The sequence below is a fragment of the Erithacus rubecula genome (assembly GCF_903797595.1).
Source record: "Erithacus rubecula genome assembly, chromosome: 10".
Taxonomy (NCBI): domain Eukaryota; kingdom Metazoa; phylum Chordata; class Aves; order Passeriformes; family Muscicapidae; genus Erithacus; species Erithacus rubecula.
Window position 1 is genome coordinate 10,811,820 of NC_136662.1, and position 23,620 is coordinate 10,835,439.

General features: G+C 39.7%; 1 protein-coding gene across 7 annotated transcripts in view; it reads left to right on the forward strand.

Annotated features, from left to right (window-relative positions):
* Nucleotides 1–11,308: 11,308 nt before the first annotated feature.
* Nucleotides 11,309–23,620, forward strand: part of ARHGAP29 (Rho GTPase activating protein 29) — a 49,121-nt gene continuing 36,809 nt past the window's right edge. For all 7 annotated transcript variants that reach the window (XM_079313568.1, XM_079313569.1, XM_079313573.1 and 4 more), the window contains exons 1-2: nt 11,309–11,411; nt 14,060–14,405. In XM_079313568.1, coding sequence (XP_079169694.1) covers nt 14,144–14,405 — 262 coding nt within the window. In that variant the 5' untranslated portion in view covers nt 11,309–11,411; nt 14,060–14,143. The remainder of the gene's footprint in view (nt 11,412–14,059; nt 14,406–23,620) is intronic.

Genomic DNA, 23,620 nt, shown 5'->3' on the forward strand with positions numbered 1-23,620 from the left:
AACATTCCCTTCTCCATGCAGAGCATTCATTGCAAGGAAGCAATTAAAGATTTCACACATAACCACAACTTATTACAATAAACAGTTCCTCATCTTTCTCATATCTGTTCTAGGTCTTTAGGGAGGAATTATGTTTGATGACACTTACAGACTCAAACTTCTATAGGCACAGTTACACCCAAGAAACTCATAAATCTTCCTATGCAGATGAACCTATGAAACTGCTCATGACCATGGGGCTGAGTGGGTGCTTAACCCATTTCATCAGAAAGAAATCTCAGTGCCTCACTCCATAGGTGCTATATTAACTGACAGGAATCCAGGCAGTGGCCTCCAGGTGAAGACAATTAAGCTATCCTACCAGATCTGGAATGTGTTGGGAGCAATTCAGTGATTGGTTATAAAGGAAGGAAGAAAGGAATGTGTCCTGCTTTTCCTTGTTAGGGCTTGCTACCACCCTAAGGATAAGGGAACTGTTTATTTTCCTCCTGAAGGGGTAAAAAAAAAAAGTTTAAAAATTATGTTGCATCTGAAGCAGCTGATCTGAACAGCTTGACCCACCTATTGTATTACATCCACCAACTTTCCTTTTCACAATTTCTTTTTTAAATTGTGTGGATGAAAAGCAGAAACAACCGGATCTACCTTATTATTTACCTATAAGCTTCTCTGTTCATTTTGGAGGCTACAGGAAATCAGTGCTTTACCACTGGAATGACAAGGAGAAAGTAATTTTAAAAGAAATGTATTTATGTTATGCATTCCCTGTGCAGAGATATAGGTCCAGAGTGGTCACAGATTCTCCCATATTTGGTAACACTGCTGCTGCACACTGAAAATTGAAAACAGAACTTCACAAAGAGAGGGGGAGAAAAAAATCAGTGGAATTTTAATTACAGCTCTGTGAACTCTGGCACCATGGTAAACCACAAAAAGCACACACAAGTGTGCTCTAATGCATTTCAAACGTGTCTTCCTGTGGCCATTTTGATGTTCAGAATAGTATGGTGCTGCTATTTCCTTCTCTTTTCCAATTCATTTCAGTTGTTGCACAGTGGCATTGATGGAAAATCTGTTCCTGCAGCTAGTTCTGATAGAGTCTGTCTTCCCACAACAGGTTTGTGGCAGAAGCCAGATTCAGAAACCCAGACTGAATCCCAGTACAGTAGATTTCACTCTCAGATATCAGAACTAACAACAACAACAAAAAAAGTATAATTCTTTGCACCATCTGTTTGTAAAGCTGGAAACACCCCCTGCTAGAGAATGTATTTGCTAAAAATTAAGTTTTATGAGAGGATTAATGAAGTTTATGGCAGAGGAATTCACTGAGAATTACTAGATACAGAAGTCATGCTTGGCTCAGGAAATGTCTCAGCTGCAAATGGCTGGAAGCTCAGGAAAATATTCAGTTCAGTGTTTCATATGTTTCTTAAGCATCCATTCCTGGCTGTTATGAGAAGCAAGGCTCTGTTCTACTGGACTCTTTGTTTTACCCAGCCTGGTCATTTTTACTTTGAAGCCTTATCTACATAAATTGTATGTTCTCAGGTTTTTGCTGCTGAAGAATCTTTGCTTGAGAGATAAATTACCAGAGATTATTAAAAATCCCTTATATATTGAGATTAACCCATAGCTTAGTATATTTCTTACATTAATGTCTTTACTTTTGATTGTGTTAGGTCCCACACATTGGAACCTGTAAGATTAGGACCTGCTCTTGAATGTTTGTGTCTTTCACTGTTGCATACTTGCTACACTGTGATAATGCTAATAATTTAATATAAATAAATAAAAAAAATCTTATTCTACAGTACTTTAGATATGTGAGAATAAAACAAAAATACGGATATGTGTTATTAGTCTCCTTTTGAGGCATTGACTGTGTATCTCTTTATTCTGAGTTTAGCAATACATACACTTTGAAGACAAGATAGCTGTTTCTTGAGCAGTACATGTGCCACGTGAGCATAAAAAGCAGTACATATTTCTCCCTTTTATTTCCTTTCCAGCTTCTACTCATCAGAGAAAATTTTTTGTTTCTCTATCTGATTTTGTCCAGTCTTGTTGAACTTCTGCATATCTCCTACCTTTGAAGTCCCTTAATATAATCTCTGAGGATTTTCTTTTAGCTTTCCATCTTGAACCCTGCAAGACCATTTTCTGACATACCTTTTGATGTTTTAGTAGGTCACTGACATACAGCTTTTACCTACCATCAGACTTCAAAGCCTGTAATGTTTGGCAGCCAAGCCTGTCTCGGGGATTTTTCTATTGGTAGGGAGAAGTTGCTGAAATTAGATGGCAAATGCTCCAGCAGCACTGGAGTCACATTCCTAGGCTGAAGAAGATTGCCAGTGTGGCTTTGTTGATTACATGCTTCTTCATGGCTGCATCTGGCACTGGAGGCTCTCTGTCTGCAGAGGGTAATCTCCAAAGCTGTTCCACAGAACAGGGCCAGGGTGACAAGGAAAGAACCAGCCCAGGTTTGAGGCCTGCCTTTGGTAAAGTCCTCAGGTTCTAGAAGGATGGAATTTTCATCTCTGTAGGCTTTTACCTACAGGGATTGCTCTTCCAAGAGCAGCAGTGTCTGCCAAAGCAAAAGGACTCCACCTGCAGTCATTCTGCCCTGACACAAGGCTGTCTCCTCCATCCCATCCTAGGTGAGACCCCATCTTTGTGAAAAATGGGGCAAGGGCTCACAGGGCATTCCCACGTGTCCCTACCAAGACAATTTATTCAGGAGAAAGCTGAGGAGGGTCTCCAGTGCATTCTGCCATAGCTCAGGCAGTATCAGCAGCCCTTCAGTTCCCTGGATTTGCAAACCTACCAACTTGGATTTCTCATTCTTGCTGTTATCAAACTGTACCATGCTGATGACATGCCAGTGAGCCAGTCATAAATTGGACACAAACAAGTAGGGTAATTTATTTGTATTTGATACTGCAATCTTCTAGTTATATATAATTTGGATTTCTCATTAAAACCACAGATGTGTAAATAATATTTGCTAAAAATGAACTTTTGAATGGCAATCAGTAAATGTGACCCATTTATGGCTTTTCTCAGAATAAAATGTTAAAATACTGTTGTTTTCAATGCAGTGAATTGTATTCTATATTTTATGCCATATACATAATCAAAACAGATCTCTATATATTTTGTTAGCCTATATCTGTAAGAATCATATTGGATTATTTTACCTAGACAAGATGACAGAAATAGATCAGTCCTATTACTTCAATCCTTCTCTGATTAGTATCATATTTCAAAAGATATGATACTCTTTTAGATACAATATTATTTTTTCAGACTTTTATATATATACATTGAATAATAATGGTCCTGATTTTGTACATTTAATTCAATGGAGAGTTTCTGAAAGAGCAGAAAGCATGGTTTACATTGCACAACAATATGTTAAATAATATTAAAAAACATGTTGTATAAAACAAGTCCAGAGTCTGTTCTCACATCTGTTATTCAAATACTATATTGTCATAGCATCTGCTGTCTTGCAGCTAATCAGATTCATCATTACTATTTAAAGCAAAAACAGGAAACAAAACAAAACAGACAGACCACTGTTGGTGTTGGATTAGGAATTTCTGGGACAAGTCCAGTGAGAGACTGATGAACTGTAGCACTTGGTGTCTCAGCCCATGGCCTACAGGTAATTCTGCATTAGGCACCTACACTCCCTGTACTGTGAGCAGGAAGATTTAGAATGCCTCATTATAGGAGAGCTGAGCAACCTGTGCCCTGGGCAAAGAGCAGCTAAGGTCAGTAGGAAATCCCCTTCAGGAATTCAGGTGCTGCACCAAGGCTGAGAGCCACTCAGGAGTTGTCCCTTGGGACCACCATCTACAATTGTTCCATTAGAAACTGCATAGAGTTCACTATTTTTACTGAAGCTTTTTTACAGTAGTTCAGGGGTTAGCAAACTCAGATATGTCAGAGGCATTTAGTACTTTGTCTTTAAAGTGCCCATGCCAGTATCTTTTCTATATTTCAATTAATTTATACGAAATCTGTTCACATGGACATGTCTCACAACTGCATGGCAGATGTTTCTTTCCTCTGTTTTTAATTATATCACTTGAGTGAAGATACAATATTTTGAAAGAAAATAAATACTGATGGGTGCAAAAGATCAGTTAGAGCAGAAAGTCTTCTACCAGAAGCTCTGAAACTCACATTCATGACCAAGAAGCATTCCTTATTGTCACCAGATTATTGTAGCTGAGAAATACCACCCACAAATTAAGCAAATTGTTATGCAGGACTAGGAGTAGGGCCCTCTCCTGATGCTAGTCTAGAGACATGCCACAGAATTGTCATGACAGTATTGCCACAGGAGACTGCTCTGCATTCACTGACACAGGAAACACTGGCAATAGCACTGTACTTTCAAAACCTGTGAACACATCATAATCACTTTAGCAACTTCATTGAACAATATTACATCCTCTAGCATCTACACACCAGTGTTGAATATAGTGTAATGTCATTTTAAAAACCTCCTTTAATACAGGTGATTAAAACTTCTGTATCACAAGGCAGACTGTAACACTTAATTTGGTAAGAAGACATTTGAAAGAACTTGACCGATATATTCAGGTTACAGGGTCCAGGATGAAAACTACTGAATGAGTTCCTTGTACAAAAAATACTTCCTCAGGTGATGTGACCAGCATAGGAAATTCAATAAAGCTTGAGACCCAGCCATTATAGCTGGATTATATTTTCCTAGCCTTGCTAATATAATGGGCAGATGCTGCTTTTGTAGTTAGAAAGAAGAGTAATTACATAGAGCTTCATTATGAGCTTTAGTAAAGGGTAAAGTATATCTTCTTACTTTAAAGTATATCTTTATACTGGTGATGAGAATAACGATTATTTCCCAGTCCTTTTTAGTCCTGAATACCAAATAGTGTCCATTAGTAATGCACAGGAAAATGCAGTTCATCACCTTTCCTCACCATATCCAACACTCAGCTCTAGCTGCAGTTCAGATAAACTTGTAACAACACACAGACACAACAGTTTAATTTCACCATGATTAGCTCAGTTGTGCTTACCAGCCAATATCAGTCAGCTTTATGCTTTAACTACACTCATTAAACAATGTTCACTTGTTCATAGCAAACATACATCATTGTATCTCAAACATACATATTGTCATAAAAACTGAATCTGAAACAGTTTCTTCCTGAACAAACTGCATAACAGCCAAGGTATCAGCAGTGCTGATCTTTAGAATCTCTCTTTTATTTGTCTAGGCTCCAACATAAAAATATGATCTCTGGCAACAGAACTGTATAAGAAAGCCAAGTAGAGTCTGTAAGACTAGCACAGAAAACCCTGATCCACAACAAGAAAAGCCATTCCAGCTTCCCCTTAAGCAGGTTGTGAGGTTACAGCTCCCTGCCCCATCCCTAACTAGTACACTTGGCTTTGCCACCTTCGAGGCAGGCTGCACTCGCTCGTGAATGCAAGACCTTTAACTATAGGGGTTCTTTTAACCTACATCATTTTGTCAGGGCTGGATTTAAACAATCATGACACAACATCAGAGGCAGGAGAAGAAAGGAAGAGGCAAAAGCATAGGTCTGGAAGTAGAAACCACTTAATCACACGTAGTGAATTTGATTGCTACTTGAGGACCTTACGTACTCTCCCAACCTGAAATACACTGTTCTCCTTGGCAGAGAACTATTTATTGTTAGAAGAAAAATGGAATGTACGTGAAAAATAGACCTGAAACTACTGAGGATTAAGGGGTTTATTTGCTACATTTGAATTGACTTACTGTTGTGTTAATTATTAGTCAAATTAGGGGGAAGGAAAAGTTTCTAGCCATGTCTTTTTTTTTAACCTGATTTGTCAAATTCTGTAAGTAGTAATTACTGTCAAGAACATACAAATGAATTTTAGCTTTGAGACTGAGAGCAGCAATAGCCAGCACTTGCAGAAGGACTTGGTGTCCTCCACAGCAGTGAGACAGAAACCCACTGACAGCAGGAGTCCCGTCAGCACCCTGTGTGCCTGTTGTCCCAAGGGCTTCCAGAAACTGGGTAACACTGTCTCTGTATCCTATAATCGACTTCCACCTCTTAATTCAAATCACCAAACCAACAGAAGGTGCATCACAAGCCCCTTCTCCTGCGAGGCACTGACATCTTTGCTCAGCACCTCTCAGCCGGCAGCTGCACCAGCTGCCCAGAGCACATCAGACCACGAGAGCCGCCCGGCTGGCAGCCCTTGGCAAGACCCCACCGACGAGGCGTTCCCAGCCAAACCTCCTGTTCCCTGGAGAAACAGGCTGTTTCTCTGCTAACCCTTAATTGTTGGGCTTTCTCTCCTCCAGTCCTGCTGGTACCGGTAGGGCAGGTGGGGCTAAGTGAGCGGGGTGGTAGCTCCAGGCAGCAGCAGGTCGCTGTGCCGTAATTACTGTTGGTTAATAGTGTGTTTGGCAAGCTGTGAACGTTCTGGAAGTTGTTCCCTTCGTGCAGTCTTTCCTTTCATTCCTCACCACCCACTGTTCTCCTTGGCAATTGCTAGTTAAGGTGGAAATTTCTTAAGAAACTGCTTGTTAAAAATTTGGAAATGGGGTGCTGTATATGCCAGTGGCAATCCTTTTCTCTGCAGGATTAGCAAATGGAATTGTTCTGTGTCCAGTTGCATTTCTCTGGTTGTGCTTCTGGCTTTGCATAATTTTTGAGGAACCGTTTAGGATGTTATGTAGCTCATCCTGAGCAGGGGCAGGGCAGGATGCCATATAAAAGAGGAAAGACCAGGGAACGAGTTTTAAATTAGGTCAGTTGATATAACTGGAAAGAAAAAGTCAACAGTTTGGGGCATCAGGTCTGATAATAACTGCTCTGCATTAAGCTAAAAACCAGCTAGATAATCTGAGAGAAAAAAAAACAGATAATAATTCTGAAATAGAGGAGAGATTAGTGGAGAAGAAGGCTGTTAGCAAGGGCAGAGGTGATTGAGTGAATACCTCCCATAGAAGGAGACCTAGCTCATCACATTAAAAAGCTTGGAGGGATTGTCATGGGGGTGAATTACAATGAGCCATTAAGTAAAAATTTAGTTATTTAATATGAAATAGCTAAAGCTATGAATTTCATTTTTCTTGTTTGTCTTTGTGGTCTGCCTTGAAGACTGGTACTGAGAAGATTCCTGTGTGAGTGGCATGTCTGCAGGAGATGGGCTGCTCCTGCTCTCTATCAGTTGGCTCTGCAGGTTCATACCAGTCCATAGTGGCTGCTGTAGTTTCACCCACATAGTTCCCCTAGGGGCATCTGCTGCACTGACTGAAATGTAGGGTGTTCTAGGAAGTGTGCATGAATCTTACATCTTGATGAGTTCTCAGGTAGGTGGGTGGTATTTATTACAACTAAAAAGATTTCATGAGAGAAAAAATAAATTATTTTTTAAACCATCAGTAGATGCAATAGGGCTGGGGGAACAATCTTCTGAGTTTTCTAAGACTTTAGACAAATAATTTTCAGGTTTGAGTTCTAGTTGTTCTTCAATAACAGCTCACTTAAGATATAGCAGTGGGCAGGTTTTATTTTATTAAAAATATCACATTATTATTAAACAGAAGCTAAGTCTTGAATGGTATTCTGATATACAGATTAGGTTGGCCTTTTGCAGGAGCCTGTATATAAATTCTCAGAAAGAAATGGTTTATGGAAATATTTCTTGAGAGCAGAATTCTGCTCGTTGGAATGCAAGCAAAAGGTAGAAACTTCTACCAAGTTACCTTTCTAAGTAATTAGTTTAAAATTATTTGAAGTGATGCTCAGTGTAGGGCCAGAGTTGGGTTTCTTGCTGTTGCTTCCCTTGCAGATGTGGCAGGTAACAACAGTAGCAAATATCCAGTTCTGTACTGAATTATTGCTTGTTGCTTGCAGTAAGCTATTTGCTCATAATTTATGTCTTCCAACTAGTCTAGAATATCTGGCACTTTGCACATAGATAGAATAGAGACAGTATTTTGAAACTGATTTCTTAACAGCAGTTATTTTCCCAGTTCTAGTTACATTAATGCTGCTATCTAGAAATGTTTCTTCTCTAAACAGTGATTGGAGGCTGCAGAATAGAGCAGCTTTCATCAAACAGGTATTTCTTTGGATTTCAAAGGGACTTTTGTGTGAGTAAAGTAAGAAGGAAGAAACGGGGACTTGGAGTTTGGGGTTTTGGTTGGTTTGTCTTTTTAAATTGCAACAGAAACATGCTATATCTTTTATTTCACTCTGTGCACATACTCTATCAGGAAAAATCATGTTGAAAGATTCATAGAACTGGCTCTTACAGAGTTTGACATTTCAGTGGTTGCTCTCATGAAAATTTAGCATTTTTAATGAAAGAAATTCAATATTTGTGTCTCTTCTTGGGCGCTACATTGTTGACACACTGGCCTCTTATTGCCTCAGTCTTCACTATTTGCCTAATAATTTGCTTAATAGGTCATTCTCAGTAAACTGGTAGTTGGATAAAGTGCAGAGAAAAAGTTACTTTAAGCAACCTTTTACTTGCTCAACTTCTGTAACTGCCCTGCAGCTTTTAGTGATACTGTAGACTATATTTGTCAAAAGAGGGACATTTGCCCTGTGGACTAGTAAAGGGTGACCAACATACAGCAGCTGACAGTCCCTTAATCCTCTCCCCAGTTTGTCTGCTGCAGCAAAAGCTGCAAGCTGTGATGAACACCTGGCCTTTCATGCAAGACATATTTTCTTGAAGGTAGATTACGATTTCCATTTTTCTTTCAGTAATACTTTTCAAGGCAGTTTAGGAGGTAATCAACACTGTACACTCTGAGAGATTTTACAGCTGTTTTGTGCTAGATTTGATTCAGGGAGCATGAAGATGATCTGTATTCAATTTGGCAACCAGACTGAAAATGAGGAGGAAAAAAAGCTCCAAACAATAAAAATGCAACAGGACAACTGTTTGTTGTTTTATTTGAGGAAAACCCAAACCTTCACTTAACAGTCCCATAATGCAGCATGTGGGCTCAAATCCTTTTTTCAAAAGATGTTTCATGCTAGGCCGCCCACAATGTAGAACACTTTTATGTTTTAAATCAAAAGTAATTGGAAAAATGTTTCAAAAGCATAAAAAAACATATAATGCTAGTATTTCTATTTCTTTGTCACTTTCAATTTGATCTCTAAAACTGATTTTTTTCCCCAAATAAACAATTCACCAATAAATTTGCTAAGCTCTTGTATGGACCCAGGCTAGCTTATGTGGGAGCTGCCATGAGAGAAGCAAGACTATGGAGGGGTTGGAGCACAATGAAGTGTATGTCTATTTCAGTACAGTGTATATGTACTTGGAAAGGCTGAGTTTATTGCTACTAGCATTTTCTAAGATGTGCCTGGGAATAGTGTAATTATGGCAAGATAAAGTCACTTCTATTTTCAAAAAGTTGTGTCTGTAAGGAAGACAAACCCTGCTGTAGCTATAAGCTTTTCTTTTGAACAAAAGTTTGGCTCACCAAATAGTATCTATTGCTTTGTATTCTATCTATTGATAAGTATAGGTAGAATTTCTTGTTTATCTTTTTTATTGCTATTGAACACTTATCTAATGGTTTCAATGACTTTTCCCACAACAAACCTTTCTTTTTCTGATGGCGTGATTGTTGATTGTACTATTTACCCCACATTCCCTACCATACTTCCTTGCTTTCACATTAAATTAGTTTACAATTGTTTACTCTGGCCTGATTTTGACACTTGCAGTACTGATTACCTGAATGATCAAAACCCTTTTGAAGGTTAGAGTATTGTTTTCTGTATCACATTTTCCCCCCATGCTTAGAAGAATTGATGAATTTATAACACTTATTTATAATGCTGGATTTCTAAATTTACATCGCATTTTAATTAGAATTTTTAAAGATGAAAAAGAATTATTTGACAGTGCTTAACTAGAGGTAAGAAATGTCACAACTTGTTTTAGTTTAGTTCTTTACTTTCAGGCTTTATGAATTACATAAGAAATTGAATAAAATTCTTCCACTAGAATAAACAGTGGCAAATATGGAGAGGAAGGAGGAACCAAGGAGAAGGTTGGTGCTCTCCACAAAATCCTACATGGGAGTGGGTGGGGAAGGAGGCTGGAGCAAGGATGGGAAAATCGAAGGTATAAAGCCTGAAACTGCTACTGTTAAGAAACTGAGTTTGGAATTAGATGTTGAGGGCTTCAATACGTTATTGAAAGTAAGTCCCATTCCAGAGCATGGGCATTGATCTAAGACTGCTGAATTTAAATGGCCTTGTAATAGCGAGAAATAAAGTGTGGGTTTGTGGTCTTGCCTCTAGAAGATGGAAAAACTACTGCTGCCATCCATCACTGTGAGATGATGTAACAGAGATCTGTGCCCAGGTCTAAAGGTCGTGGTGTTGCTGGGAACTATCCGAGTTTCTGTATGATGATGCAAATTTCTGCTTTTCCAACTTCTCTTTCCTCTTAACCAGAAAAAGTGCATATATCTGCACATGCAACTAAATTCAGAAGCTAAATTATGCCAAAATTTGAGCTGTCAGGGTAGCTGAATCCACTCCCATGCTGGGAATATAGTCTGACGTTATATGTTAATTTTGTTAGCGCTTTCATTTTTATTAATTAGCCAACAGAGCTCATCAGGAATAAAAGTGGGCTGAGTATAGTAGAAAGCGTGTGTGTGTGTGCACGCACACGTTACTCACTCATAGCAGTACTGGAAGCTGTGCAATTAATGATAAACTGGATCCAGGAACACAAAGCGTGGGAGGTTGAGCATGAGAAACTTATTCTGTGCTTTGCCACGCTGTTTGTGTTTCTTGCTGGCCAAATCACTTAAAAGCAACGCCTGTTTGCTAAATACTACGTAGCCCGAATTTGGACTTTTCCTCCCTTTTGAAGCTTGTTTTGTGTACACCAGTTGGTGCCGCGCGGCTCCTTTTTCCGCGCTTAGCGCTGAGCGGCCGCGGGTCCGGCGGTGCGGTGCGGTGCGGTGCGCGGCGGGTCCCGCTGCTAGCGCTGCGGTTCCATTCGGTTCTGTCGGGTTCCATTCGGTTCTGTTGGGTTCTATTCGGTTCTGTTGGGTTCTATTCGGTTCTGTTCGGTTGGGTTCTCTGCGCGCGCCGCACCTGCCGCGCTCCGCTCCCCGGCCCCACGCGCCGTTGCCACTCCCGCCCGGGCCCGCGCGCCGGGGGCGTGTCCCGCAGTGACCCCGCCCCCAGGGCCCTCCGGCCAATGGCGAAGCGCGGGCGGGCCCGGGGACTGTGACGATGGCGCCCGGGACTCGCTGAGGGGAGGGCGTTCCATGGGCAGCGGGGCAACCGAGCGAGGGGCCCGCGGCGGCGCGGCTGCTGCCTGCGCTCGGCCGACGCTCTCCGGTAAGCACCGGCCGCGGGCTACGGGAACGCCGCGGCGGGACGAGGTGGGGCGTCGCCTGTCCCGGCGGGAGGAGCCGTGGGCGAGCGTGGGGCAGGGCGCCGGTGAGCCGCCGCGGGAACGGGGGCGGCTGGAGGGGCCCGGTGCCGCTCTCTCGGTGCGAGTCCGGCCCCAGCGACCCCCAGCGCCCCGCCTGGCGCTTCCCCCGAGCGGGGCCGGGCGCTGCCCTGCGCGCCACCCCCGCCGTGCCCCGCTCGTCTGGCGCCCCTGCCCGGTACCTGCCGCGGGGCCGCTCGGGCAGTGCCCGCCGCGGGCCGATGCTCCGGGCGGCCGCGGGGCGCCGGGAATGCGCGGCGGGGGCAGGGCGGAGCGCCGACCCCCGCCCGGGGCACCGGCAGCGGCCCTGCCCTCCGCTCGCCGGCGACGTGGCCCCTCTTTTCCTTTCTTTCTTTTTTTTTTGTTTTCCCCTTTCTTCCCCTCCCTACCGGGGAGATTGTGCTGGGAGAGCAAATTTTTGAAATATCTGGCGCTTTATTTTTTTATCTTTTTTCCGTCGGGACGGGCAATGGCTCGCTGTGAGCCAAGGGAGTCTGGAGGCGTTTATAGCGAAGTTGGTGGATGCTTTTCGTTTTCAAAGCCAGCGTCTTCCTGAAGAAATATGAAACACTTCTCAGTAATGAAAGGCATGTGTTCTGGAAGGGAAACGTTCCCCATCTGCCTCGTAACACACGAGGAGCAGACGTAAGGGCTAATATTTACTAGGAAAAGGTGCCTCCTGTGCTAAGCTGCTCAGTTTTGGTTTTCGCAAGTTTTTCCCTCTTAGAAAAACTTTATCATAACTTTCATAATTTTTAAAGTGGTGGCATTATTGTACTGTTTGTACAAAAAAGGGCAACATTTCTAAAATAGCACAGCTTTAGGAGCAGGGACTTGCCACTGGAACAGGTCTAACACATCATGCTACTTAAAAAGTTGACTCTGAAGCTGGCCAGACTTAAAAGAGGCATGTCTTTTAAATAATATGAAAATCTTTCTCGATATAAATAGATATCACCCTTGTTAAGAGGAGAGAAGGTTATGCGTCTTGTTTTGCCTTAATTGCAGGTAGAATTGCAAAGTAGCTTTGTAGCCATGAGAATTATACGTGGGAACAGAAGAAACTTGCTTAAACACTATGTTTAATGTAAACCTCACTTCAGTCTATTTGAGGTGTTTGGAATTGCTTAATTATCTGCATTATTTGTGTAGTGTCATGAGTGCTCTTATGCATACTGAATTTAAGCAGTAAGCAGAAATTAGAGCAGTTAATTTGTGTTAAATTCTGAAGTTTTCTTCCCTCTCCCCCAGCACACATTCCCTGGGAGGCTTGCACGCTAATTACAAAAACAACTGCTTTGACCACATTTCCTCTGATATTTTTAAACTGCAAACAGAAATAAATCAGAAATAATGGAAAAATAATTGAAGGGCATTAGAGTAATGCCTATTGAAATTCACAGTGGGAGTGTTCAAAGTGGTAAAGGTGCTACTACTTCAGTTGGTCTAACCAAATATAAACATATGCAGGAGAACCCGTTTCAACCTGTATTTTTTAGTTCATAGTAACATTTATTTTTAGTGAAGTAATTGAATTTTAAGATTTGCTGCAGATGTGTCTGCAACCCACATTAACTTTTTAGCTGTTGTGTTCCAGTTTGGTTTTTGTTTTTTTTCCCCTGTGGTGTTTACGCTGTGGTGTAAACACTGAGGGTTTCTCCTGGTGTTGAGAGAACAACAGCAGGCGTTGTGGGAGCTGCTGGAAGTGTACCTGACTCTGCCACCTGCAGTTTGCTTTGAAATGAATCCCTTAACCTGACATGGCAAAATTTTCAGTAGCTTTCTGGTTTGTTGTTTCTTATTTATTTTTCCTGAAGGAAAGGAATGCAGGTAGTTTCTTAGTTTATACTCCCCCAAATTTGTACATTTTTATGGTGGAACTTTCAGAGCAAAGCAACGTCATTCAAGATAACTGAATGAGTTGTCTTGCACTGAGACTTGCAAATAAATTTTGATACTAAAATGTTTTTTCATTCTCTTCATTTTTCTATGTCTTTCTTTTGATTGCCTTTCATATTAATAGATAACAGGCTGAAAAGCCCACACAACTTCTTTGAGGATGTTTTCCTTTATGAAGCAAACTGTGATAGGCCATGGTTTCTTGCATGGCACACTGCACAAAGAAAATTCATCCTATTAGATCAAGGCTGTGTATTATCTTAAGAGACAGGATGCTGAATATAGCTTGGTGGCTCATGCAAGAGGGGATGATGGTTGTAGTATCACATCACGTGTTTTTGTGATTGTATTTGACTGAAGGAACATTTCATGGTAAAAAACAGGTATTGGTAAATGCAGAAAATGCAATTTCTAAATATTCTTGGAAGAAACTTTTCTCATTAAATAATGCAACAATCTATCTACTGTACAAATTTAAATAACTTCAAACAGTCAAAGCCTTTATAGTACTCAGTTTGGCATTTGCATGTCAAGCAATATCATCTTGAAAGAAGTTTAGGGTCTTGTCTGTACAAAAGTATCGCTTCGCACATGTTTCTATACTAATCAGCATTTTTCCTTTTCTTCCCCTTCCTTCCCCTTCCCAATTTCCAAGAGTTTGGCCCTTGGCTTGTCCAATGGCCATCGAGTGACCGTGCGTGGTGACTGCGGGAGCTCCACAGGCACAGCGGTTGCTGGGATGTTGCGGCAGAACGGCGGAAGTAACAAGCGTGGTTTGGGATTCGCCCGACTCTCTACCTCCAACTTCTTCAGCATCTCCACTTCAGCAAACTGGGCAATGGGACGCAGCACCAAGAGCAGCTCTCTGAGCAGCATTAGCTCCAACTCTGACTGCTATGATAATCCTGTTGTGGATCCAGAATATATCATGCAACTGGTGAATGATGTCAGAAAATTTGCAGATGTGCTACTTTATTTGAAGGAGGCCTTTCTTTCAGAAGGTGTGTCAGTCGTTCTTAATTCTTAGATTTTCTGGAACACTTAATAACTATTTGTATGATTTAACTAGTGTTTGCTGTGCTGGTTTCCCCCTGCCCTTTACCTTTACCATTTATCCTCCCTTCCTCTTCCCTCCCCACCCCCAGCTGATGATTACAGGAAGTGATGGTTTTTAGTTTGGGTTCTGCATTTCCTCACCAGAACAGTGCAATCTGTTTCATAATCCTAACAGGGGAAAATAAGCTTTTAGCAGGCTGTCTAAGCTGATGCTTAAATTTGGGAGATCATCAACTGATTAGTTTTTTAATCATCTGAATTCTTTTTCTAATTCCAAACAATTCTATTACTATTTTGGTAATGTTTCAGTTTTCTAGGCTGATTTGTTTTTTGAAAGTCTTCCACACTTGTAGTTAGAGTTTTAAGGTAGAACATAACTACACTGTCTTCCTTTGCAAGTGAGGTATTTACTGTCTTCTGCCAGCAGGTGGAAACTGCAAATTTTCTTGCTTGTGAGAGGTGTGCATTATTGTGTTGCTGTTCCTTTTGGGGAAATACCATTAGTCCAGTTTTGGTCACCAGCAGGAAAGCTTTTATCTATCTCTGTTTTGTGAGAGTAGTTGCTGAAATGACAGCCAGAGCAGTTTTGTATAAGAAGTTTTGAGTGCTGAACATTTGCAGTCTCCTCTGTATTCAAGTGAGTGTGCACACAGCTGAAATACTACTGCTAAAATGTATGTGAACAATTCTTAAAAGAGCAGTAATTGGACACTAGTGATCACTTAGTGTCCTCATAGTTTTTGCTGAGCATGCAGGATGAGCAGAGTTATTTGTGAGGTTGGGTGTCTGGTGCCTACTGAGAATGAAATGGGTATCCTGTAGGAAAGGACTATCAAAACACTGAAGTGTTCCTGTTGCCATGCAGCAGTATTTAATTACTTGTCAGTTTAAAATTTTGAGCTCAAAAGATCAAAAAAAATGAACATGGAAAACTGGAGTTGTCATCTTATATTATGAAATAATATACAATTCATTTGTGGAACAGTTTTGTCCATTTATAGGATTCTTTAATTTATAAAGCCAAGATATTTGTCTTCCATAGTTGGGAGTGTTCTTTTTGACCTTTTTCCCCATAATAGAGTGAGCTCTGTAATGCTGGCTGGAAACAAGCTCCTAGAAGCTGCATAGTTTGGTTTGCATTTTCTAATGTTTGGAATTGTTCACTATTGTCTGTCCAAAAACTAACAAAAACTTGCTGAGGTGGTTGTACAGACTCCTTGTGTGTAAAATTCTGGTTTGTAAGGCTTGCAGTTTACCACTAGCCTAAAACTACTTGCATTAATTATTTGAAGATGGAATCAGTTGCAGGTATAGGAAATTAATTTCTTCCTTTTTGGAAGGGTTGCATCAGTGAGTGTTTATATTTGCTTGGTAAGCATGTCTAGAGACTGCTGTGTAGGTCTTTCAGCCTCTAACCACTCTGCCCTCAGCTTCTGTATCAACTATTAGCTGTTGTGTTGCTTCTGGCAGATTTGTCTAAGCTCTTGATGCACAGTAGCTTCAGGCTTGACCATGTGTCTCCCAGTTGTCCCAGTTCTGCTGCTGGGGTCCTGCAGCTGATTGCCAAGGGTGTGTGCCTTCAGTGTCATGCTGGCTGATGCCTGTATTCCCTGTTTGTGGTACCTGAGCTATCATAGAAGAGCCCAGCAGTTACTCACCTGTGGTTCACTTAACATTCATCTGATGTAGTGATGCAATCCTGAATGGCAAATCTAAGAGATTTTGGGTTGTAATGTGTTTGTGTCTAAACTAGACCATAAATACTTTGGGATTAGACTTGAGCTGTGTTTAGTTATGGTACCAATGCAAGTTGATTTGTCACATGACAAAGTTGAAAACTCTTGAGGGGAGTATTAGGTAAATTAAATGTTCCATAGATTTCAAGGCTACTTCTCTTTGCATTCCTTATGCTGATATGATTTAATTTCTGACAGTAGTCTCATTGTCATAATGCTGAATAAATTTTTAATATCCTTCAACAAAGGGGAACATAAACCAACAACCAACCACTCAAACCAGCCAACAAAACATGCTGAATGTAACTGTAGAGTATAAAAATTTGACAGCTGTTTGGACATGAGGGAGCTGCAGTTGTCTCTTGTGTTGAGTGAAATACTGTTCTTGCTGTTCTTAGGCCTTGTACTCATTTAATGTGACATTTTGTTATTAGTGATCCAATCTGAGGCATAAGACCAAGATACTTTACTGTTGTCTTCATTAAAGGAGAGGTAGGACACAGGGAAGTACAGTCTAAAGGCTGGAGCCAATCTGTGGTTTTCAGAGTAGAGGCATTCAGGATAAGTAACTTCCTATGCTAAAAGCAGTGTTAGGAACTGAGAAATTGTTTGCTTCCAATGGAGACCTGCTGAGGGCTTAAGAACCTAACCACAGTATTGAAAATATTAAAGATTTTGAAGTGTGTGAGGTATATTTAAGGAAAATTCTGTGGATTTGAAGAGGTTAGTTCTTGTTCTAAACATGCAGGACCTAACTCTAGGAGTTTGTCTTAGAGAATCTACCAGTTCAAAAAACCATTGCTTACTGCATTGATATGCAGAGTTGAGAATCTGTTTAGTAGGTATTTATGTATGAGATTGGTGACTACAGTCCAAGCTTTTCCTGCATATAATAAATTTTACTGTTGCTTTAAGTAAATGATGTTACTGTGTGGTCTTTGCTTAGATGAGATTAATTTTCTCAGGTTTAAAAAGACCTCTCAAAAGAATGTTTAGGACACAGTAAAATATCTTCTAATTATGAACTGAAAGTATTTGATCTTTAGACAGTACATAGCAGCTTTTGCTTGTGTTGCATTAGAGAGGGAGAAAGCATTCTTGTTTTCTTGTTTCCCTGCTCTGAAGGTGCTTAGCTACTAGTTTTGTGACATTGGCTGCTTTTTTTTTTTTTTTTAAGGAATATAATATATACAGTAAAGTCTGCCCTTGAGACTGTGGGAAATACTGTGTTTCATTATGAATAGCTCTAAGGGTAGAATTTGCATGTGGCTTAAAAGTGCAGGAGTAATTACATTTTAATATATAGTCTTCTTGACTACTTTAGAATATATTTTGGAATTTTTGCTTACTTTATCACAAACTTTGAAGTAATCTTCAAAGTATGATACTGTGTCCTTCATGTGGGTAATTCTGCATCCTTTTAATGAGCAAAACCTTTTTCTTCAATTTCATGCTCTCTTCAACAAATGTAAATTGTAGTTCATTTTAAAATGTTAGTATACTCTTTTTTTCCCAGGTGTCTTAGACCTAGAGTAGCAAGATAAAGCTATTTTATTTTATCATGGTTTTCTCTGAGGATCAGAATGTGTCTGATTTTTCAATGTTAGATTTTTTTTTTTTTTTTAAATTTTGGTGGGGGTTTTTTTGTTTGGTGTTTTTTGTTTGTTTGGTTTTTGGTTGGGATTTTTTTTTTTTTATTTGGTTTCTGTTTAGTGGGTTTTGGTTTTTTTTTTAAACTGAAACAGAGCCAAAAGTACTGGTGAAGCTGGATGGCCTGGTCAGGAATGTTTGCATTCTCTTTACAGTAGCACCAATACTTTCAAAAGCATCAGGAATGCTACCTAACTTGAAACCTATCAGGTTATTTTTGAAGGATAAGATATTCATCCCAGTGGGACAATTTTAAAGGTGTCTCAAGGTAAATAGTTTCCTCAAAATGAGGAACTTGTAATCTTCAGTGACTTTAAAACCTTCTTTTAGCACTACAGAGATTGGTGTTAATCATGTGCTACACTAAAAGCCAGAAGCCATTTGCTGAATATGGTGCCTGAGGCTCAAAGGTGAATGATTTCTCTTCAGCCCTTCCTGGCTTGATAATGTATATTGTCCCTATTTTTAGTGTGATGAAGGCACTGCAGTATTTGTAGCATTTTGTTTTTTATTTTCTTGTTTTCTTATAGTCTGTAATACTACTGTCCTTTTTCTCTGAGGCTGTGTTCTTGAAAGTCAGTTTGTGCTGTTTTGCTAGGGAAATCTGAAGTTAGTTATTGCAGTGAAGATTACAGATTGAATTTATGATAATTTTTAATACTAGGTGTAATTTTGCAGTTTGTTCTTTATTCCAATTTTGATGTTTCTCAGTGAAAGGTGCTGTCTTTGATACACCTTAAACTAGATGTGTTTACCTGTCTAATGACACCTCATATTATGAATGCTTGGTAGGTGGGCAAACTGCTCTAAACAAGGATCTGATAAAGGATTTGCTTCTCTTTGCAACAGTTTCTGGAAGCAACATTTAGGGGAATTTTTAATGTTTGTTTTGATTTGATGGCAATTGCACTGATCTCTGGATTTTTTGTAGAAGATGGTGCTGGTTTTCTGCTGGGTAGAATTTTGTATGATAAATAAAAAACTTATGAGAGTAGGAAAAGTAAAATGCTGTCAGGGCAGCTAGCTTTTGGGAACTTTGAAAACATAGTGATTATCAAATGTGTAAACAACCTGCTTGTGAATTATTAAATGACCTTTGAGAATTGCTGGAAAAAGCAGAGGAATTTATATTCATATGTGTAATATGTGGCACATTGTTTCTCTTAATCCATGTAGCACAAAAAAAAAAGGAAAGCGAACTGTCTAGTAACTAATAAATATTACCAAATTAAAAATACTTGAGGATGTTGCTAAATAGTCTAAAGTGGAATTTTAATGTTTATCACTTCCAGAATCTCTCAAAGTGTGATATGCTTTCAGTATCTGAAGAATAATTCTGTGATTTATTATTAAAATATAATTTTTTTGTACTTTGTAGCTCTATTCAGACTTGATCCACAAGGAAATAACTGAATGTTTCAATGCATTTGCCTGTAATAAGATTGTTCATCTTCTTGCTGAACCAAATTAGATGTTAAAAGGTGAGTTCTGACAACTTGTGTTTGCTGCTTTGGGTGTTACTGTTCCCATGGCAGAGTTAGCAGAAGTTAGCATTGGAAGCCAGGACTAAACCAGGCTGGGGCAGCTGTAAGGAATAACTTATTACCTGCTCCTGCTGAAATTGTCTTTATTTTCCACTCTCCATCAGCAGCTTCATTGTTGGTACAGTTCTGTAACTGTTCAAAATGCTCAAGATGTATCTAAAATTGCTGTTTTCTTAATATAAAGCTTGTTATGTTTGGGGGTTTGTTTTAAACATGCTGATGGTCTGATGATTTCCACAGCAGGTGCTTTTCCACAAGGAAACATCTATATGATTTGCTGCCATCTCACTGTTTCTTCCTGACACTGGTGATAGTTCTCTGGTGACTGCTTAGTGAGCTGAGTTTTTGGGGCATATCTACCTGAAAACTAGTCCTAGGAAGAAAGGAATTAGTTTTTAGCCATATCAGTTCCATGAGCTGGCTGTAAGGTTGTACTGAGTACCAGCAAAGAGGGAGAAGGTGGCTGGCAAAGGTGGCCAGAGGGTAAAATGGAACAAGATACTACTGAGGCTTTAGGCAGAGTTTGTGTCCTCCAGTCTGGCATCACAGCATACACTGCTAAAACCTGCATCAATTCTTTTTTTTGCATGCTAAGTTTGATAGGGATATATGAAAGGTGGGGTGGTAGTGGGGAGAACAGCAGGCAGAGAATGCCCTATGTAAATGGCAAATTAACCAGTCACCTTAGCCTTGAGCTTTTGGCACACTTAAATTTGACAGTCATCATCTAAACTTGTCTTTCTGAAACCTGCTGCTTACATGCAAAGTCATATCTGCTTCCAGTCTTTCTGACCTGGAAATTCCTCCTTACACCCTTTCACATATCTCCAGGTAGTAGTCACTGCTAAGTCAATCTGAAACTGAAATTGTCCTTTCACAAATCTAAAATAGTCTTTCAAGTTAAGAGATGGAAAGGATATACACAAGGATAAGAACAAAGTAAATAATTACTTAAATTTTCTTTTACAAGTAAAATTATTGCTAAGAGCTGAAAGGTAATAGAAGTGACTTTTTTAAAAGAGCTTCTCGTGGGTTTTTTAATGGCAAAATTCATAGCAAAAAAAATTAGACAGGCTGCTTCTCTTAGTGTGCCTGTAGGACCACAGCAAGCCAGAGACCTCCTGCTCATTTTCCCATACTTTCCTTCCTTTTCACAATGTCCTTTTTCTGGTCCTTCTCGTGGACAGAAAGCACTGAGATCCCTGGCCCTGAATCATGTTCCTGTCCAGTTTCCTCAGACTTGAGAAGTCTAGGTAAAGAAAGGGTGATGTACATTCTGGATGAAGGCAAACCCATAGCAGTGCAAAAAAGGTATTTTACAGTCAGTTTATGGGAGGCAGGCATAGTTATGAACCATAGATTTTGCCCAGGAATGTTGCACTTAGTCTGGGAGAGTGAACTTCCCACCTTTGTTTTCATTTCACTCCAGATCATCCCACAGTCTGTTTTGCCCAAGCCTCCTGTTTTCTGAGCCTGCTGTCTGCAGGCTTTAGTCAGGGAGTCTTGGACTGTCAGACAGTGTGACCAGAGCCAGAGGAGCTGGGTATTTTGTTTGGTTTTGCAAGTTTGCAATGGTAGTGACTGCTTAATTCATCAATGCAGTCAATTCTTCTGTTTCCACTATTCTGAACAAGAGGAAAAAACCAACCTCCTCCTGAAGTTGAGTTCAAGCAAATCTGTGTTCTTCATAGTCAAAGTGTAAGCTGCCTGTTAAATGCTGGTTGCTAATGCTGGATCGTACATGCTGTTTCTTCAGTTTCAGGGAAGATTGAAGTTAAATAATAACTTAGTGGACCAGGAGATAAGTTTGTGACTGATAGTACTACCCCTCCCCCAGTTGCATACTCCACATTCCTTCGGAACAAATGTTCACTTGTTGCTATAGTGTCTAAGATCAGCAGTCAGGAGGGGGGGTGTCTTGAAGGCTCATGAGTGTTTAAAATGTAAAATCAGCCCTTATGTGCAGTCAGATATTTTTGTTGACTTAAATAATTAGCATATCTTTCTCTAGGAAAACTCTGAGCTGTTTGTAAGAGAGCACAGGAACTTTTCATTTTTATGTTGCTTTTGAAGTGAAAAAAAATGTCATACAAGGAAACTTCATTCTTCCTCCCTTTCACGTTTCTAATGTACAAAAAGGGCTCCAAACACTTAGAGCCTTAGTGGGAGTGTTAATTAGAATTAGCTTCCCTTTCCATCACAGCAACTAGACTAATAGAACTGAAATGACAAGATCAGCAGGATGAAAGGTCACTAGTGAAGAGGATGAATTGTATTTTTGTTTTTGAAAGTAAATCTAGGCCTTTCAACAATGAAAATTCTTCTAATATAGCTTGCAGCTTAAGGAACGGGAACACTTGAGCCAAAAAACCAGGTTGTATCTCTCGAAGAGCTGTCCTAATGTCTGAAAGATAAGATTTGACCCATATCCAGTCTGTGTCTTGTGTTCTAAACAGCAATTCCCATGTACATGTAGGAGCTCTTGTGTTTATAAACACAGCAAAAAATGCCATAAATGAATTTCCCACTCTTGGTGAAATGTATTGCAGCAAATCCACAAAAATATTAAATTTTCTCATTTTGCTCATGAATCAGTTTATCAGAGTTGCAACATAAAAGAAGAATATCAATACAAATAAATTTTGTATGTCTGACATTATAGAGTTAACAGTTGTAATTGTCATCTTAATGATCTTGACTTCATTAAGGTTTCATAACCTACACAATTCCTTTTCCACTGGTTTTGTTGGAAGTGTTTGTTCTTCCTATTAATGTCGCTAGGTCACAAAACTGAAGCTTTTTTTCTGAACTCTGAGCAAATGTTCATGTAATCTGACAGTTTTAGTGATATGATTGCCAGAGCTAATATCTTGGTAATGGATTAGAGTTAGAACAGCATGGCAGGGTAGGAGATTCGATGCAGAGCTTGGACCTTGATTTTCATACGTAGCTTTTCCCCTTTTCTCAGGAAAATAGGGATTTTTATGGGGACTTATTCCTTTGTCTGCCTAAAATGCCCCTTTTTATGGAAGACGGAGGTGACTCATGTAAGGCTGTAGAAAATGTTTGAGTTAAACTTTCATCTTAATGACGTTTGTTACAGAGCAGTGTAACTGCAAGACCTAGGACTTGAGGAGTTTTCTTTTGAAGAGGTTGTGATTTAGCTGAACAAAGGATCTTTCCTTTTCACTCTTTTTTCTCCTTTATTGCTTGAATAATTTCTTGGACTAATTTTTAAAAGTATGTAGGAATTCTTACTTGCCAATTACAATTATTTTAAGTTGACAAACCAGTTTTAATCTTAAGTTAACAAAACTTACCTCTTCAGTCTTGTTTTCTTTGTCATTACTGAACTGCTTCAGATATTTGAGCTATTTTGGGAGTATAACATGTTCCCTATTTCAAATATGTTGTGTGTCACTGAGGTTCAGAGCCTGCAGGTGGGTGTTGTAGCAGTTCATGATGTCAGTACAAGTTCTGTTAGTGCTGCTTATCTGTGAGACACAGAATGACCGTGGGACTGTGGATATTGCTACACATACATGCTGAAGGGAAGGGGATGTTCTTAATTTGGAAGGAATCAGGTGTTCTTCTAACTTTTGTAATATCTCAATCCTTTCCTGGTTTTAGAAATGGGCAAGGTGGAAAAGACCTAGTGAGGAAGTTTCAGCAAAAATTCATTAAAAAATTAAGATCAAAAACTCATTGAAAATGTGAATTGCAGGATTGTAAGTCAGTAAGTTGCAGGGAGTATATTTGTATGGTGGAATTAAAGTACTTTCATGCCTTTTCAAAGAGAGGCTGTGACATCTTTAGAACTTGGCATTGTATTTTGCATTTCCAAGTTCTTCTCTAAGTATTGTATTTAAATTTTCCAAGTTTATGCAAGTGTGATTGTTTTAGGGCCCTCTGTTGTGAGGGAATGTAACATCTCAGTTAATGTTCTACTTTTAGACTACTGCTGTATTCTTAGCTCTACTTTAAGATCAGATGTCACTGAAATAGTTAAGGACATGGAATTCCTGAAGCATTAGCTTTAAGACTGCTCAGTGTTCACAAATTCATCTTGCTGTTTTAGTGTTCATAGTGGTATGCATGGATTCTTTAGTAGAATGCTTTCCTGTGTGGTTTTTTGTTTATTTCTCCTGTGAGCTTTTTATTTCATTAATTGAATGTAAGTTATTTTGTTCTACCACAATTACGGGATAAAAGATCTATCCAGAAGTTGTC